Source organism: Urtica dioica, chromosome 9 (assembly GCF_054948205.1).
Source record: "Urtica dioica subsp. dioica isolate 48M chromosome 9, U.dioica_male_clone48M_v1_H2, whole genome shotgun sequence".
NCBI lineage: Eukaryota > Viridiplantae > Streptophyta > Magnoliopsida > Rosales > Urticaceae > Urtica > Urtica dioica.
In genome coordinates this window covers 13614765-13632358 of record NC_142764.1, presented here as the reverse complement: position 1 = coordinate 13632358, position 17594 = coordinate 13614765, and the positions used below count along the sequence as shown (strand labels likewise).

At 35.7% G+C, this 17594-nt stretch overlaps 1 protein-coding gene across 1 annotated transcript; it reads left to right on the top strand.

Moving 5' to 3' along the window:
* Window positions 1–14057: 14057 nt before the first annotated feature.
* Window positions 14058–17329, top strand: MEE62 (Leucine-rich repeat protein kinase family protein). Its single transcript, XM_089627179.1, has 2 exons — window positions 14058–15861; window positions 16424–17329. Exons 1-2 carry the CDS (start codon window positions 14373–14375, stop codon window positions 17074–17076), a joined length of 2142 nt encoding a protein of 713 aa, XP_089483305.1. The 5' UTR covers window positions 14058–14372; the 3' UTR covers window positions 17077–17329.
* Window positions 17330–17594: the final 265 nt, after the last annotated feature.

The following is a 17594-nucleotide window of genomic DNA, read 5'->3' as shown; positions in this document are numbered from 1 at the left end:
TTTGTTGTAAAAAGAATCAGGGCAAAAACAAGTCTATGCAATGATCGTAATAAATTCATAAAATAATATTTGAACCACAATTAAATAACATATGAAAGTATACACTGTAAAAAAAATAGATTTAAAAACCGTTTGTAGCTATTTTAAAACGTGTGATTTTGACACTGCTTAAAACTGATTTCTGAACAGGAAATATTGAACCTAATTTTTCTTATGAAAAATGAAATAAAAGCATAAAAAAAATAATTAAAGAAGAGTATGAATTGACTATTTGGTGATTAGGGTTTTTATTTTTATTTTTGGGAAATAAAAGGATGGAGAAGAATATGGAGAGAAAATTGAGAGGAAGAACAATGTGAAAATAAAAGAGAACAAAAAAATAAAGAGGTCTAGTGTATTTATAAGGCTTAGAAAAAAAAACCCTAGCAAAATTATAGCAATAACACGTTTAAAAATATAAAAAAAATAAATATATGATATAACTATCATACGGAAATACACAATATCTAACTCTTAAACAAAAAGATCAAGATACATATATATTTATATATATATATATATATATATATATATATATATATTATCTAATGTACTCACGTTAAAAAAAAGTAAGATAACTAATAGCATAATCAATGTTCAAAATATCGGGATATATCGGTGATATATCGCCGATATATCGTTTTTTGAAGAGTCTCGGTAAAATATCCGTTGTAATCGTTATCGTTTTATAAATATCGGTAAAATATCGATGATATATCGACAAAATATCGTTTAGTTAAAAAATTCAAAATATCGACAAATATCGACAAAATATCGTCCAAATTTGAAAATATCGTTTTATTTTTATTTTTTTTTATTTTATTTTTTATTTATTATTTCTTATTATTTATACATTTTACTTATTAATTTTACTTAGTATAATGATATTATCAATATTTCTTTATTTATATTTTATTATACATATAAATATATGTATGATACATAACGTACTATATACATAATATCTATACTAAATTACTAATAGACTAAATAATTAAATATATAATACTATTCTTTTTTTTTTTTTTTTTTTAAAGAATATTTGTAATGTAGTAGAAAAAATATTACAATTTCTTTGAAAAAATATTTTATTACATTTTTTAATATTGAGAAAGTAATGTAAATATTAATAATGTATATCTATAAGAAAAAAGTTATAGCTTATAGGTATATTTTAAATTTGATTGTTTTATTAGAAATTTAAAAATATAAATAGTGGTACATATTTTATTATATTTTGTTATAAGATTTTTGTCGATATATCCGTCGATAATCGATATATCATCGATATATCACCGATATAATCGGTAGTCGGTATTAAAATTGTTATAGAATATCCGTCGATATATCCGTCGATACTCGATATATCCGTAAAATCAGAACCTCTGTATGGGTATCGGTATCGATATTTTGAACATTGAGCATAATAATATATAATATACTTTAAGTTTAAGGATTAAGGTAAGCATGATGCAATTCATACGTAGTAATTTTGAGACATAAGAGGTTAAATGGTTTGTTCTTATTCTGTTTCTAGAAATGCACTGGTCAATTTAGCACATTCAGAAGATACCTAGAAGAACTATAGAGTCTCTAACTCTCAAGGTCTCATAACCAGACATCATAGATTCTCCTAACAATCGTACTGAGATCAATAGTCCTTTTGATCCTTAGATTGCGAATATATTGTTTTTAAGAAAACCATGAAGAGTTTGTTCATGCACATCTACATTTGTCTCTTCATATGTTGTTATGTTTGTTTAAGGACTAAAGACTATAGATTATCATAAAGCTTCAAACAGACAAGGAAGAATGAATGAATGTTTCAACTTTTATTAATGATTCAGCCGTTACAAGAAGAGTCTTCGTGAGACTTTATTACATCGAATGTACATAAGTAAAGACTACTACTCTTCTTGTGAGCACCATTGACAACATATGATAGGATGGAGTGAGATTTCCTTCTTCAAGTGCTTAAACGCTTTGGTATGTCCGATAAGATGGTGAAGTTGATTGGAACATGCATCACATCGGCATCGAGTGCAATTTTGCTCAATGGAAGTATGCTTGGGAAAATCAAACTTAGGAGAGATCTTCGGCAAGGCGACTCTATTTCCCCGTATTTGTTCATCATTGGTATGGAGGTTTTTAGTAGGTTGTTAATCCGAGAGGAAGTGGTGTTGGAATTGATCTAGGGTTAAGAAAAAGTTTAACGCATCGAGCAACGGTGGAATTTAAAAATTTTCTTTAAAACGAGTAAAACGATTTTACTAACCTAGACAAAGAGCAAGTACATGTAAATAAAAACTATTATGAGCATAAATTATTTACTAACCTTTGAGAAGCTTGAACGTTGAGAACCATTCGGAAGGTTGTAATGTACGTCTCCCCTCGCAGCACGTCTCTCTTCTTTCCTCGGCAACTCGAGCAACCACGACAGTTTCTATCACTAAAATCACTCGAGAGAAAAGGAATTAGTGAGTGAGCATTTTTAAACACGACGACTCGAGAACAAGTCTCAAAGTCGAAGAGCTAAAAACGCTAGGTTAAATGAGGACCTAGATGCCAAAACAAAAACGAAAAGAACTTAGAGAGAGAGAGAGAAGTGGGCGGCCAAGCTAGAGAGATAAGCTCTCAATCTCTAAAACTTGGGATGAAGCAAATGTGAAGAATGAGGGCTGTATTTATAGGAGAGGTTTTACCTTCAATAAGATAGTTTCCTCTTCTATAGAATATCACATATTCATGAGCAAAATTTGCTCTCCTTCCCTTTATTCCACACGGCCAAGAGGGGCTTCTAGAAGCGTTGGATTTGTTTCCTCTATTGTTCTCTCCTTGCCTTGGCCGAAATTCCCTTTTCCTCTTGGAGGAAATTTGTTTCCTCTTTTTCTTTTGGCAAGTATCTTCATACATTATTGCACAAAATAATCTCTCTTTCACACTATGGGTTGCACGAATTTTTGTCAACCTTTCCCTTGGGTTGGACGGCCAAAAGGGCTTCTAGAAGGTGTTTCTAGATTTTTCTTCATTTGTTCATGACAACATAAGAAAAGCTCATTAAGAATTTTCAAGTAAAATTCTATGAAATAAAATTAATCCTCAAGGCCCAATTAACTTGTTATGGCCGAGTACTAATATGTCATCATATGACATTGTCAAAAAATTTATTGACATTCATTCATCTTATGTCCAAAAAGACAAATATACCTTTTTGACAATTTTCGTAAAACTTGTCTCGTTCTTGTTTTAACTTAGCTTCTAGTTTAACTATTCCTACTCGATATGATTTGTGACAGTGACCTCATGATCCAAGTGAACAAAGCTTGAGCTAAAAACTTAGACTCAAAAGTTCACAAACTTTTTCCAAGTTTAGCTTAATGTCAACTGACTCCACTAAAGAGTTGACACTGAAAATCTCTCGGTTCAAATGAATTTATTTTCTACTCAAGAATTCAACTAATTGTGATGAGTGGATCCACTGAATATTATCTATGTTTACCCTTCATGAATATCATCAGCTAGTCGGGATTTACAAAATTACCATTTTACCCTTCTAGCTGTTATTTCCTCAACTCATTTGTCGCTTGTGAATAAGTTAGAAACAATGTATTGACGAGGAGCTAACAAGTCACATTGTTTCATCCAAAAGAGTCAAGACTCAATTTGGACACTGGTCAGTTCATTTATTCACATTCCAAGGAACAAAGCATGAGGTGATATACATTGCATTCCAGCAATCTTGTACATGAATTCCATATCTATGAGAACTTCACAAAGTTACTCTTGACATCTTCACAACTTATTACTTCACCAATAGGTCTTGTTCAGAATTACATAGTGAGTCCGAACTCTGACTTTCTCAAATGAGAATACGTAAGATGTGAAATGGCATGTCTCATTTCAGGATTAAGGTAAGCATGATGCAATTCATACGTAGTGACTTCAAGACATAAGAGGTTAAATGGTTTGTTCTTATCTGTCTCTAGAAGTGCACTGGTCAATTCAGTACCTTCGGAAGATACCTAGAAGAATTATAGAGTCTTCAACTCTCAATGCCTCATAACCAGACATCATAGATTCTCCTAACAATCGTACTGAGATCAATAGTCCTTTGACCCTTAGATTGCGAATATATCGTTTTAAGCAAACTAGGAAGAGTTTGTTCATGCAAATCTACATTTGTCTCTTCGTAAGTTGTTAAGTTTGTTTATGGACTAAAGACTAAGGTTTTATCATAAAGCTTCAAACAGACAAGGAAGAATGAATGAACGTTTCAACTTTTATTAATAAATAAGCAATTACAAGCAAGAGTCTTCGCGAGACTATATTACATCAAATGTACATAAATAGACACTACTACTCTTCTTGTGGGCACCATTGACAACAAGTGGCTGGGAGGAGCTACAGAATTTCTATCAGAAGGGAGTCTCCCGATATCTCCCATTTGATGTTTGCGGATGACACGCTACTTTTTTTGCCATGGTCGATTTGAAAAGGTGAAACTGTCGGGGATGATTCTCCCATATAACCATATTAATGCGGAAAAGTAATTAATTACGCTAATAATGAGCTAATTAATTCATTGATTATATGACAAGATCTAGATTTACGTTAATTAATACGAGAGCATATATGTCAAGCAACTGATTTAAGAGTAAATGAATACTTACATTGATTTTCGGTTCAGCTACAGAACGCTTCTAAACCAATCGCGTACTCCTTGCGTCGTCTTGATGAAAGACTCGAGGATGACACCTTAGTCTTCCGAAACGTAATCTCCGAGACGAATAAGAAAGATGAGTGGGCACAGTCTTTATCTCACTAGATCACGAAACTAGGTGTTTCGAGATCTCGCTCTTATTTTACTAAGAATGGAAACGAATTTCCGAGGGGGAGGAGAGGCAAAAGTGCACGACCAAGGGAGGCTAGAATGCACGAATTTTTCTCAAAATAATTGCTTATTTTTTGCCTTCTCATGAACCCCTATTTATAGTAGTAAATGAGATATTCATGGAACCTTCCAGAATATTTTATTTCCTTTTATTGTGTTCACACTAGTGGATTAAATCTAGGCCATCGGATCTCAACAAGTGAATCCTACTTTTTCTCTCATCCATCAGATCAATATCTATGGGATATTATTCTCTATTTAAATAGAGAATATTTTATTTAGTGAGATAATAAAGGAGAATATATTATTTCCCTTTAAATATATTCTCATATATTCTCCTAAATACTTTCCTTTAAATAAGGAGAGAATAAAAGAGAATATATTATATTATTCTCTTTCCTTTATTTAAACAACTAAAGAGAAAATATTGGTAAATACCAATTTTGAAATTTTCGAACTTGATGGCACACGGCCAAGGTGATTTGCGCAACTCCTAGTGCCAAAAACCTAATTCGACTTTTCCATGTGTGCAAGGCCCAATTATTTAAAACCCAATTAATCATTTATTTACTTGGTCAAAAAATAAACAAATAATTAATAATTGTTTATTTACTTGATCAAACAATAAATAAACAATTATACCATAAATATTTATTTAATTCTGCGAATACCTGTTTTCCAGAATTAATGCTGTCAATCATAATTACAGCAAGTGAGATGAATAATGATAAACATTATTATACGAAAGTTCTTATATATCCGCTTTTATCATAGCTGAATCGGGGACTATGGACCTAGTAATAGAAGCTTAACAAATCCGATGAAAAAGACGAAATAGGCCTTTCCCTTTTTCATCGATTCGTCTAATCTTGGTCAAATACTCCACTTTGTAAGCCAAGACTGAAGTCTCCTTTATACTAGAATTATATTTACTCATCGTGACGAGTGTCCACTGATATAGTTAGTTCGTGATCAAGATCCTCCAGGTTCAACCCGTATCGAGAGAAGTCAATTTATTCCGTTATACTTCCCTTGATACAAGCATTGTTGCTTCCTTAGCGAAATATTCTTTCGAACGTTACTTACTTCGAAAGTGCGTGCAATCTATCGGTTCTGGAATCAACCCTTAGGTGAGAGAACATTAACCTTCTTTCAGGAAGGCTGGATTCCGTATCTGTAAATCATTTCCTACTCGAATTATGCTCTGAGAAAACTCCCAAGACATAAGCTGTGATTAGCATGAATAGCCTTTTAGCGAATGAGTCAAAGAGCTCAGTAACATAACCCAGTGTCCATGATCACTTCAGGATTTAGATCAAGTCTCACCGTGACCATCATAGTGGCCTCGGTTAGTGTGTTGTAACGGTCCTTAAACGACACATCTACACTAAGACCTGTCCAAGTCGTACACTTACCACAAGTGTAGAATGCTCCCACATAGTGATCAGCCTTAACATATGTGTTCCACATATATCAGTCATCGACCATGTTTTAGCACACCGCCCGAACTCAGGTGCCCAGCACGTGACTCAGTTAGATACGGAGGCTATGGAATAATGAATGTTTAATAAATCTCATTAAATAAGAAATAACGCTTTCAATTCAAATATATAATAAATGTCAAACTTTATTTTATTAATAATTTCAACGAGAATTTACATAAGTATCTTCTCGTGGGCAAGAATTCCTAACAGAAACAGGTTTGAAGAGTTCTTGAAAAGTTTCATTAGTTGTCCAGGCAAAGGATAAATATCATTATGTCTGGGCTCATGTTCTCGAAGAATAGGCGGAGAAGAGTCAAAAGGCGTATTAGTAGATGGCTCAATATGAAGGAATGCGAGAATGAGCTACTCTACATAAGAAGTCCGTTATTCCTTGGAAGAAGTAGGACCAAGAGTTTTGTGTTCCTTAAAAGTAAAGTGCAAAACCGCCTTGAAAGATGGATGGCGAAAGCCATGTCACAAGCCTGGAGAACGGCGATGGTTAAATCGGTGATTCAAAGTATACCAACATATGTTATGTCGACCTTTCGTCTCCCTAAGACTTTTTGCCAAGGTTAGAAAAAAATGGCGAGACGTTTTTGGTGGCTTGGCAACGAGTCTCGGGAAAGGCATTTGTCCATGGTTTGATGGGATAAACTATGTGAGCCAAAAATCTTTGGGAGGTCTTGGCTTTCAGCGCTTTAAAGATACTAAATCGTGTTTGCTCGCAAAACTGACGTGGAATGTGGCTTGCCGGGCTTATTTACTATGGGTCAATGTCCTTATGCGGAGATACTTTGACTTTCTCCAAATTAAGAATCCAAAAGCTTGCTCAGGAGGATAGAAAGATATTAATGGGCTTTGTGACTTTGTCAACCATCATTTTTGTTTCCAAATAGGTAGTGGAAAGAGCGATGGGTATTTTTTTAGGATAAATGGCTCTTTCAAGACATGACAATGTCCGAAGAACAACCTAAGGTGCTGGAAGAGATGCTAGTTACGGAGCTTATTGTGGAGAATCCGCGTCGATGGGATTTTAAGAAGACCGAATCTATGTTTGGAGCAGGGTTACGAGCGGATGTGGGAAATGTGCGTATCTTGCAAGCTCCAAAAGATGATAGATTGATTTGGCCAAGAAACGAGGTGGCCAAATTGACTATCAGTTTAGCAACGAAATTACTCCGGCGAGCTCCATTCGATCCAAGTGCGGTAATGTGGGAGAAAGTGTGGAAATCTAAAATTCATGAAAGTGGCAAAATGACCCTCTGGAGGCTCGGTTCAAATTGCTTTCTGGTTGCAGCCAAACTGAGGGTGATCAATAACCATGACGACGACTCTTGCCGCTATTGTGGTCAAAACTTAGAGACGTTGGTGCATTTATTTTTTCTTTGTGATTCAGCGACTAGACTGTGGTTCTCAAAAGATTTAGGAAAACAATGGACATATGCGCACGAGACGAGAGGAGCAGAGCTGCATGCGGTTATTTTATCGCCGAATGAAGCTTCGAAGCTAACAGAGGCAAAAAGAGTGAGTTCCTGGTCCACGCTTGGAATATTATCGAGACTACCTGGAACTGGCGCAACAATAAGATATTCAGAGGAGCCACTCAATTTGAAGATCGCCATATGGTAAGGTTAAAGTCCAAAATTGCTGAATATCTGTCGATCTTACCAATTCCGGGCGTTTCAGATTTGAGCGATAGACCGTCAGAGGTGGGAGGATGGGTGAGACCTCAACGCAGAAGACTGAAAATTAATGTGGATGCGAGCTTCAAAGATGGAGTTGTAGCGGCTGGGGTTGTTATGCATAGTGAATATGGCACGTTGGTGTGGGTCTGGCGAGGTCGTAGAAGCACACAGAACCCTTTGGAATCAGAGTTGCAGGAAATTCATGTGGCGCTTCTTCTAGCCAAGTTCAAGAACGTTCAAAAGCTAAGTATTAAAGGTTATAACAAGTGCATTCTTGATAGTCTTGCTAGTGGGAAATATTGTCTGAATTGACAATTGACGCCTTTGTTTGATTTCTATTAGCTCTCGTTCCAAATTTCTCTCTATTGTATTTTAAATGGACGCCTAGAATAAGGAACACGGAAGCTCATCGTGTATGTAAATGGGCTACGCTTTCTTGTCGGGTTTTTGTTCTCTTGAAGAGGTTGCGACCTCTGTTCGGGTGGTCATTGTGGTTGATTTGGTTAATCAGAAATGGTGGTTCTGCTTAATAAAAAAAACATGTAATCAATACAAATTTCTTTTGACAAATATAATATATATTATACGTAAGAAATGATAGAGCCCACTGCATCAAATTTCAGATTGGATCGTCCACATCCAAGTAAATATTATAATAAATTTGAAGAATATTGAGCCTGCAAACCCACTTCATCTATGTTTACGCTAAAATTATATTTAATTGATTGAACATACGAAACAAAAATAAAATTAATAGGTGTATCAGGCCTGCGTCTCTCTTTTCGTCTAAACCAAGCATAGTGATTAGTAAACAAACACCAAATACATAGGAGTTTGAAGTGTTGGAACAACTTCACGATGAAGCTAAGGATTCGGTAACTTTTGTGTGCTTTAAATATTAACTACTAATCCCACTTAGGAGTTTAATATTCTACAACTTTTCTTCGTTGTCATTCCACGGAATTTTTGGTTTGGCTGTTTGTGGATTAGGTGATACCATCCATTTAATTAATCACCCCCAAAAAAAAGTTTTTCCAACAAATTTACGAGGCAAAGTGTCATGTGCCAAAGCAGTTGAAATCACCACATGTTGGTGAAGTATGTGGAGCAAGTTGTTTGCCAAAATCCAACTTCACACTCCTAATTAGTAATTTTTTTTTTTTAAAGGAATCAATATCACTTTTTGATAATTATATAAATAATTATATGTATTTTAAATCTAAACATTAACACAATTTTGCACCACTTTTCTACACTCCAAATTGATAGCTTTTTTTTATTTATTTATAATTATATGTACTTTTTTTTTTGGAAAATGTATATATTTATATGTACTTGAAATCTAAACTTTTATACAATTGTATAACAATAATACAAAATATGATTGAAACATCTGCCGATTTGCAAGGAGATCAAATCTACTAATCCACATATTGGTGATGAGATTGAAGACTTATTCTAGGAATAAGTCTCTTGATAGAGAAACCGATGATGAGATAATAAGAGATTTTTGAAAAATATAAACCTGAAAATCACCGTGTCATGGACGGTTTTTTAAGGAGCTTCTACAGGTTGTATCAAAAGACCAAAAAATGAGAAGTCATCGGCATTCTTCAAAAGTGAAAATTCGGTAGAGTTTGATCGGGTTTGGCCAATTATATTAACCATTTTAGTTACAAAATTGTTGCACATCTTTGAAAAACTGTATTAAAATTTTGGTGGTAAGATAATTATATTTTACTTAATGTTTGACTCGAGATAGAGAGAGAATGTTGGTGTAGTAGTCAATTGGCCACAATCTTGAGATCGTTGAGATAATTGAAAAAAAGATAGCATCGAGTAAAGATCCCGTGCGTAATCCAATACTTTGAGATAAGCTCGAGTAAAGATCGAGCCTCGTGAAATATTTTCGAATATGAACCTTCAACCATTTGGTCAAGATTCTTGACCAAAGGTATCAAAAGGATAGGACGAGCTCCACCATCTGGAGGTGAGGTCAAGACGGGGAAGGGAATCTCTTTCTCTTTTCAATGGTCTTCGGTTAGCTCTTTCTCTGTTTTCATTGCTCCCATATTTCTTCGATTGTGTATTTAGCTTGTAAAATAGCTCCTTTGTTTATAGCTGGTTTGTCTTCTTCTTTTTCTTCTTCTCATTAGCATTTATGTCCATTTGATTATTTATGTGAGGTACAGCCTCTGTCTGGAATCTTTGTAAGATTGAAGTCAGTTCTATTTGTTAACGAGATTTTTCTTTAAAAAAAATGATAGGACGAGCCCTTGTTTTAAGCCTTTCTGTGGTAACATCTTAATTCATGGCTAGGTTTCATTCACCGAGAGCTCGGGGACTAGCCTCTGAGTAATATCTCAGGGCCAACTCACGACAAAATGTCCAATGTACATTTATAATTTGCAAATAAATTAGTCACTCTTTAATAACATCTATGAGTGTGCTAATCAGATCCCACCATCCCTGATCTCTAACTCCTCACTGACGTAGCCGCAACTCTATGACGCTCCTCAATGAAGCTCTCCAACAAAGCTCATCCTCATCCATGGCTTCGGATCTCATGGGGCCTTATTATTTAAGATCGAAGTCCTCCCGTTAATCTCTCTCCTAACTTCTGGCTTCGGATCACCGGTTCTATTTGGGCTTGAGGATGGCGTATAGGTTTTTATTGGTGCGTTATTGGTATGTGCATCTAGCCAAAATGGTTTAGTTGCATTAAAAGTAATTTTTTTGTGGTGTTTAGTTTGTCAATGTGTTGTCGGAACTCTTAGTTGTTTCTATATCATGCTTGTTTTAATTTGTATTGGAGACGGATTAGCCGCCATCCATCTTTCCGCTTGGAAAATTATGTCATTTTTTTGTCTAAACAGACGGAAGAATATTCTTCAACATGGTCGACGAACCACGATTGATTGGATCTCACCACCAATCACGAAGGGTCTTTTGAAAGGGTCGGATATGTGCTCAAAGTTTCTTGTGCACAAAATAGTCTATGAACTGCACTTAGAGTTAGATCTACTTCGATCTAGGTCAATGTTGTAATTTACATTAAGAGATTCTAAATATATATTTGCGAGTATTTTATCAATCTTCTATAGAATGCTCTATGAACTTTATTTCTAAAAAAAATGTTAATCTAAGCAACTTATGGAAAATAATATAAAATACCCTTAAAATCTGTTAAAAAAAGATAATATTTTGAATTCTATTTTATTTTATTCTGAAAAATAATAACTTTATAAATCCGTTCTTCTGTGAATACCCAATTCTCTACACTTAATATATTCAATTTCCTACCAACCCAATTCAAATTAGCATGAGAAGTTGTCAAAAAAATTTCTCAATTTAATGTGAGGCTCTTAATCAAGATATAAATTTAAAATTTCAAATGTACCGAATTCCCATCATATTATGTTTTTGTGATGTTTTTGTTCTTATCGGACGATGCATAATTTATTAGCACTTAGCTCAGATTTTATATATGAAATAGAATTGCAAATTGACTTATTTTATTTTATATTGTGGCTTTGTTTTTTAAATTGACATCATATTATTTTAAACTGTTTTTTTTTTTTTTTTTTACAGAAAATGAATGATGATACTAAATCAAATTTTATGTTTACATGATCTCCATTAAACTGCATTTAGTTTTTCTTCCCACAGTGCTTGGTTTTTCTTTATCTCATAACTCTAGGCCATCCCCACTATGTTATAGAATCTAATTTTGCTATAATACATGACCACAATATTCTTTTCCAAATTGAATACAAAATATCATAAAATCTAGAACGTACATCTAAAATTAAAATTCAGGAAAAACTTAAATTTAAGACATATAACTATATAGAATTATAGGATTTCAAAGTTCAAACAAATTTTTTGTATAATTGATCGTTACAAATAAATTTCAAGAAGAATTCCTACTTTTTTTTTTATAAGATATTAAAATATGTTAAACTACTTAAACAAACATAAAAGATAATTACTAAGCAAAAACTAAATAAAAAACTTGAATGATAACAGTTAATTTAAAGTAGGGATATTGACACCAATTTTATATTTGACTGTCACTTATCAAAAATCAACTAAAAACGAAAATTTGACATATTTATTACAAAGTGAATGTAAAAAATACTGTAATACCCTTAATGAAATATGTCACGAAATTGAAGAATTTCATGATATATCTTTAATTTTGTGACAAATTTCGTGATAGATGTGTTTCGCGCATACACCATCTGTATTGGTCATCTCATCCAAACTGTTCCATTAAAAACTGGACATTCAAATTGGCTATTTGAACTGTCAATTTGAAATATCGCTCGGGAAGTTATGTACAAAAGCAATTCAAATAAAAAATAACTGATAAATTAGATCGATTATACCCATCTAAACATTATATGATGTAAGTGACGTAAAAATTAAAACTCCGGTCATTGAGAAAAATTACTCGTAATAAGCCGTTTAAGATTTAAAATTTTTAAAATACCCAACTATTCTTAATTAACCCAAATTTGTGCACATTTCATAATCAATTATTCATTCTGATTTTGTCGTCCATACACGTTTACGTGCAAATTAAAAGCAATAAACAAAATTAAACAAAGCTTTATAAATTAACTTAAATAAATTAGGTTCAAAAACAAAAAAAAAATAGAAAAATTGTACTAATAATGTTTACTATAAATTTTTTTTTTTCTTGTTTACATAAAGTAACGTGTGAAATGTTATATTCGTACATTTTATATAAATAATTTTAGTTAATGAGTGTTTTTCCAAATCTTTCAAAAAGATCAAGTACAAAGTGTTTTGGTTATATTAAGCCACGCTACCTTGTTATTAATTGAAATAAATTAAAATTATCATAACTAAAAATATACAATACCTCATTAATTGAAATAAATCAAAATTACTAAACTTTATATTTGCCAATGTTTGACAATACTTTCACAATTTAAATAATAATATTAATATGTATTTAGTGATATTTTGAATAATACAATGAAAATTAAATAATTTTGTATTATTGATAATTTATTTCATATTATTATGATAATTTATAATATTTTTCTTCAATAAAATAAGAAATTTAATCATAAAATATAATTATATAATTTAATTTGAAGCTCACGTAATTTTAGTACCTTCTTTTTTTATTAATATGATTAAATACATATAACTAATGTATCTTAAATAATGGATATTCTTAATGAGTTTAATTCACATAAATAGTAGAATTAAAATAATGGTCAAATGAAATATTGGATGTTTTATAATTTTTTGCTAAAAAATACATGAAATCATTTAATCTATTTATTTAAATGATAATCGCTCATTAATAATATGTCAAATAGAGTGAAAATTAAGATGACTGATAAACATCAACGGTCTCATGTGAGAGAATAATTGGACTCACTTCTCTTAGATCAGCGGTCCTCTGAGCTGATGTTTATCATTTTCGGAAAATTAAGCCTCCAATTTGAAGGATCCTAGTAATAAGGTCTAAAGTCAAATAATGATCTATTAATTTTTTTTTTTAAAAGGAAGATATTTTGAATTTTAAACTCGGAAATGGTTGTTACCCTAAAAAATTAAATGCATCAATATATTTCACGTCGATTTTATATACGGTCGTATGATAATATCCAAAGTTCCAAACACATGTAATGAGACATGTTCGTACACTGAATGAACTTAGTTTGTCATTTTCTCACGAAATTTCGTTATGATTTAATATCACTCATTTGATGATGATCGGTGATGATGAAGCACGAGGCAGACAAACAAAGCGAGTCCATCACAAAATCCTTGGATTTCACCGGAAAACAATGAATGGGATTTAAATGTTCACAAATATTAAAAAAAAAAGAAGATTTACGCAATTATAGAAGGTAATTATTTATTAAGTCCTTGCTGGCTGTTTGTGTAGTGTTACTAGTGTACTATGGCCATCAAATCATGACTCGTCAGTGATCTCTTGTTGACAAATTATCAGTCAACCACAAGTGTTCAACTTCAAGCACCAATTTTCCGTTTGTCGTTAGCTATTACCGTCAATAGTAACGCCGTTAACTTATCCTTACTTACTCCAATAGTATTATTAAACCAAACACTCCACAACCAAACGAAGAAACTAAAAACACTCCCATCAAAGTTCATTCAAACCTCTCTCTCTGTTTCTCTCCCTCTCTTAAATGGAGACGAAAGAAAGAAGCAGTTTTTGAATATTTTTTGGGACACTAAACTCATCCCACAGAAATACCAAAAATGAAAACCCTGTATTGCTGGGTCTTTTTCGTCTTGACGATTTCCTATCTATCAGTACGAGCAGATTCAGTTCCGTCATCGGAGGACAATACTTCATGCAACACAACAGACCGAGTCCTGCTTTCGAGGGCCTTCGAGTCCGTCTCAGGCTTCGACCTCTCCTGGTTCGGCCACGTGTCCTCATCCCCTCCGAACTGCACGGACCGACCAATCACAGACCTCAACCTTTCCGGCAAAAACCTCACCGGAGTGGTGACTTGGACGTTTCTGAAGAACATGTCTCGGTTGCGAACCCTGGATCTCTCCAGAAACTCCCTCTCCGGCTCGGTCCCGGGCTGGCTCTTCTCGTCAATCCCAACGCTCCTCGAGGTGAACCTCTCTCGTAACCGGTTCGGGGGCAAAATCGGAATAGAACCGAACGGCTCAGCCTCTCCGGTTCGGTCCCTCGACCTGTCGTGGAACAGGTTCACCAACCAGGCTCACTTCTACGGTTTCCGAAACCTCACGACCCTCAACTTGTCCGGAAACCACCGCTTGAGAGCTCTTCCCTATGGGCTGAGGAACCTCACGAAGCTAGCGCGTCTCGATATCTCGGGATGCGATATCTCGGGGAGCCTGGGCGGCGAAATCTCGCCCCTCCGCTCGCTGGACTACCTCGACCTCTCGAGAAATTCCTTCAACGCCACTTTCCCCTCCGATTTCCCTCCTCTAGAGGGGCTAAAGTTCTTGAACCTCTCTCTCAACAACTTCACCGTCTTATCGTCTCGCCGCGAGAGCTCGTACTACGCCAAGTTCGGGAAATCGGCTTTCATCTCCGCCGGGAATTTCAGCTCCGCTCTCAACGCCTCGAAAACGACAATGCGTCGCAAGTCGAACAAAACGGCGATGTCGCTTCACACTCGCCACGTTCACGAGCTCGTACACAGACACAAGACGTATCTGAAACAGAGCAAGTCTAAGGAGGCGAAGAAGAAGAAGAAACATCTGGTCATTGGCTTGTCCTGTGCGTCGTCGTTCATCGTTGCCGTATCGATGGCCTTCATCGTCGTTTGCGCGTGCAAGAGGCGGAAGCGGAGGGACAAGTGGGCCATATCGAAGCCGATGGCGATGCAATCAGCGCCGTTCAAAGCGGCGGAGATCAGATCAGGGCCGTTCGCGTTCGAGACGGAGTCGGGGGCGTCGTGGACGGCGGACATCAGGGAGGCCACGTCAGCGGCGGTGGTGATGTTCGAGAAGCCGCTGATGAAGCACCTGACGTTCAGGGACCTGATGGCCGCCACGTCACACTTCGGGAAGGAGAGCCAGATGGCGGAGGGCCGATGTGGGCCCGTCTACACGGCTGTGCTTCCCGGCTCCGACATCCACGTGGCAATCAAGGTCCTTGAGAGCGCGAGGTCAGTCCCTCGCGACGACGCCGTTTTGGCGTTCGAGGAGCTTTCCAGACTCAAACACCCAAACCTCTTGCCCCTCTCCGGTTATTGCATTGCAGGTAAATTTACATTGCTTCCCGTACCGTACTACTCTCTAATCTCTATGGACTCTGTGTTTTTGTTTTTTAGTTTTTATTTTATTTTATTTCTGAAACCTAAACCTACCATCTGGCACTTCCTTGGATTGAACTGAACCCTAATCAATGCCTTTTTCTGTTTCTTCCACACGTAAATTTGAAGTACGCAGAAACTGTTCAGACAATCATCATTACATTTTGCAATCTATTGAGATTCGAGTCCTTTTTTTGAAAGTGATCAATTTGTTAACCTCGTCTTTTAATTTGTAATTTTTTGGCCTGTGTGCGCTGTGCACTTCTTTTCCTATTTTTTTTTTTATTTTTAATAGACCTTTCCTCTTCTTCGCTAGCGTATTTTCAAACTCGGTCATTTTATATATGCTGACACATTTCTGTATGTGCGATTTATTTTTCCTTTATTTTTTTTCTTCCTTTTCTTTTGAAATGTGCAGAGATCATTTATTAAAATAAGTAGCAGATATCCTTTTTTTAAAATTTGAGACTGTACTAGATATTTATTAATTATATCTGTGTGTGTAAACAGGAAAAGAGAAGCTGGTTTTATGCGAATTTATGGCTAACGGAGACTTGCAAAGGTGGCTCCACGAACTACCCACCGGCCAACCCAACGTGGAGGACTGGAGCGGCGACACGTGGCAGGAAAGTCCCAATTACGGCAGCAGCAGCAACGCGTACTCGCCTGAGAAGATGGGGTGGGTCACGCGCCACCGAATCGCGGTGGGAATAGCGCGTGGACTCGCGTACCTCCACCACGCGGGGTCGAGGCCGGTGGTTCACGGCCACATGGTGTCGACGAACGTGCTTTTGTCGGAGAGTTTGGAGCCCCGCATCGTGGATTTCGGGCTGCGAAGTGTCGGGTCGGGTCGTATGGATCCCGGGTGTAGCCCCGAGACTGACGTTTACTGCTTCGGCGTGGTGTTGATGGAGATCCTGACGGGTCGACCCGGGACGGCCGAGACGGTCGTGTGGGTCCGGAGGCTAGTCAGGGAAGGGCTCGGAGTTAACGCACTCGACTCCAGGCTCCGGCTCGGTGGCGACTCGGACTCCGATCGCGACATGGTTGAGTCTCTACGGGTCGGGTATTTATGTACGGCCGAGTCGCCTGGGAAAAGGCCCACTATGCAACAAGTCCTTGGTTTGCTCAAAGACATACATACAACCCTAGAACTCTCCTAGGTTCGTTTTTTTCACGCGCCGCCTCATCGCGTGCACATTTTACATTCATATTTAATACACTTATTTTGTAGTAGTAACTAGCTAGTAGTAACCATGTGTTTCTCTGTTTTGTTATTACCTGGGATTTGTTTTTTCGAAGAAAAATATGCTCCTTGATTTCGTGTCTCCGATTCTTTTCCGCCTAATATATATGTAAAACAAGAACATAGTTACATGGTTTATAATTTGGTTAGTGAAGCAGTTGAGGAATTAATTTGAAATAGCATTTATATTTTCCATGTTTTTTTGTCTGATTAGTTATGTTGTAAACGGACAAGAGATTGTAGATAAAAAAGGAAAAAAAAGAAGATAATATATTTAGTGGGGTATATGTGGAATGGTTGTGGGTGGCCGTGGAGGTAGAACAGATGTTCTTGTTTGGACGAGCATAGGGACCAAAGAATCCCACCTATTGTTTGGCTCTTCTACATGGTATATTACTATATTATCATCATGCAATCTTTACTATTATTATATAT

What these genes read in the sequence shown, in the direction of transcription:
- MEE62 (XM_089627179.1), top strand. Translation starts at nt 14,373, where the DNA reads ATGAAAACCCTGTATTGCTGGGTCTTTTTCGTCTTGACGATTTCCTAT. An exon ending in CTCCGGTTATTGCATTGCAG is followed by an intron (nt 15,862 to 16,423) that starts GTAAATTTACAT and finishes GTGTGTAAACAG; the next exon opens with GAAAAGAGAAGCTGGTTTTA.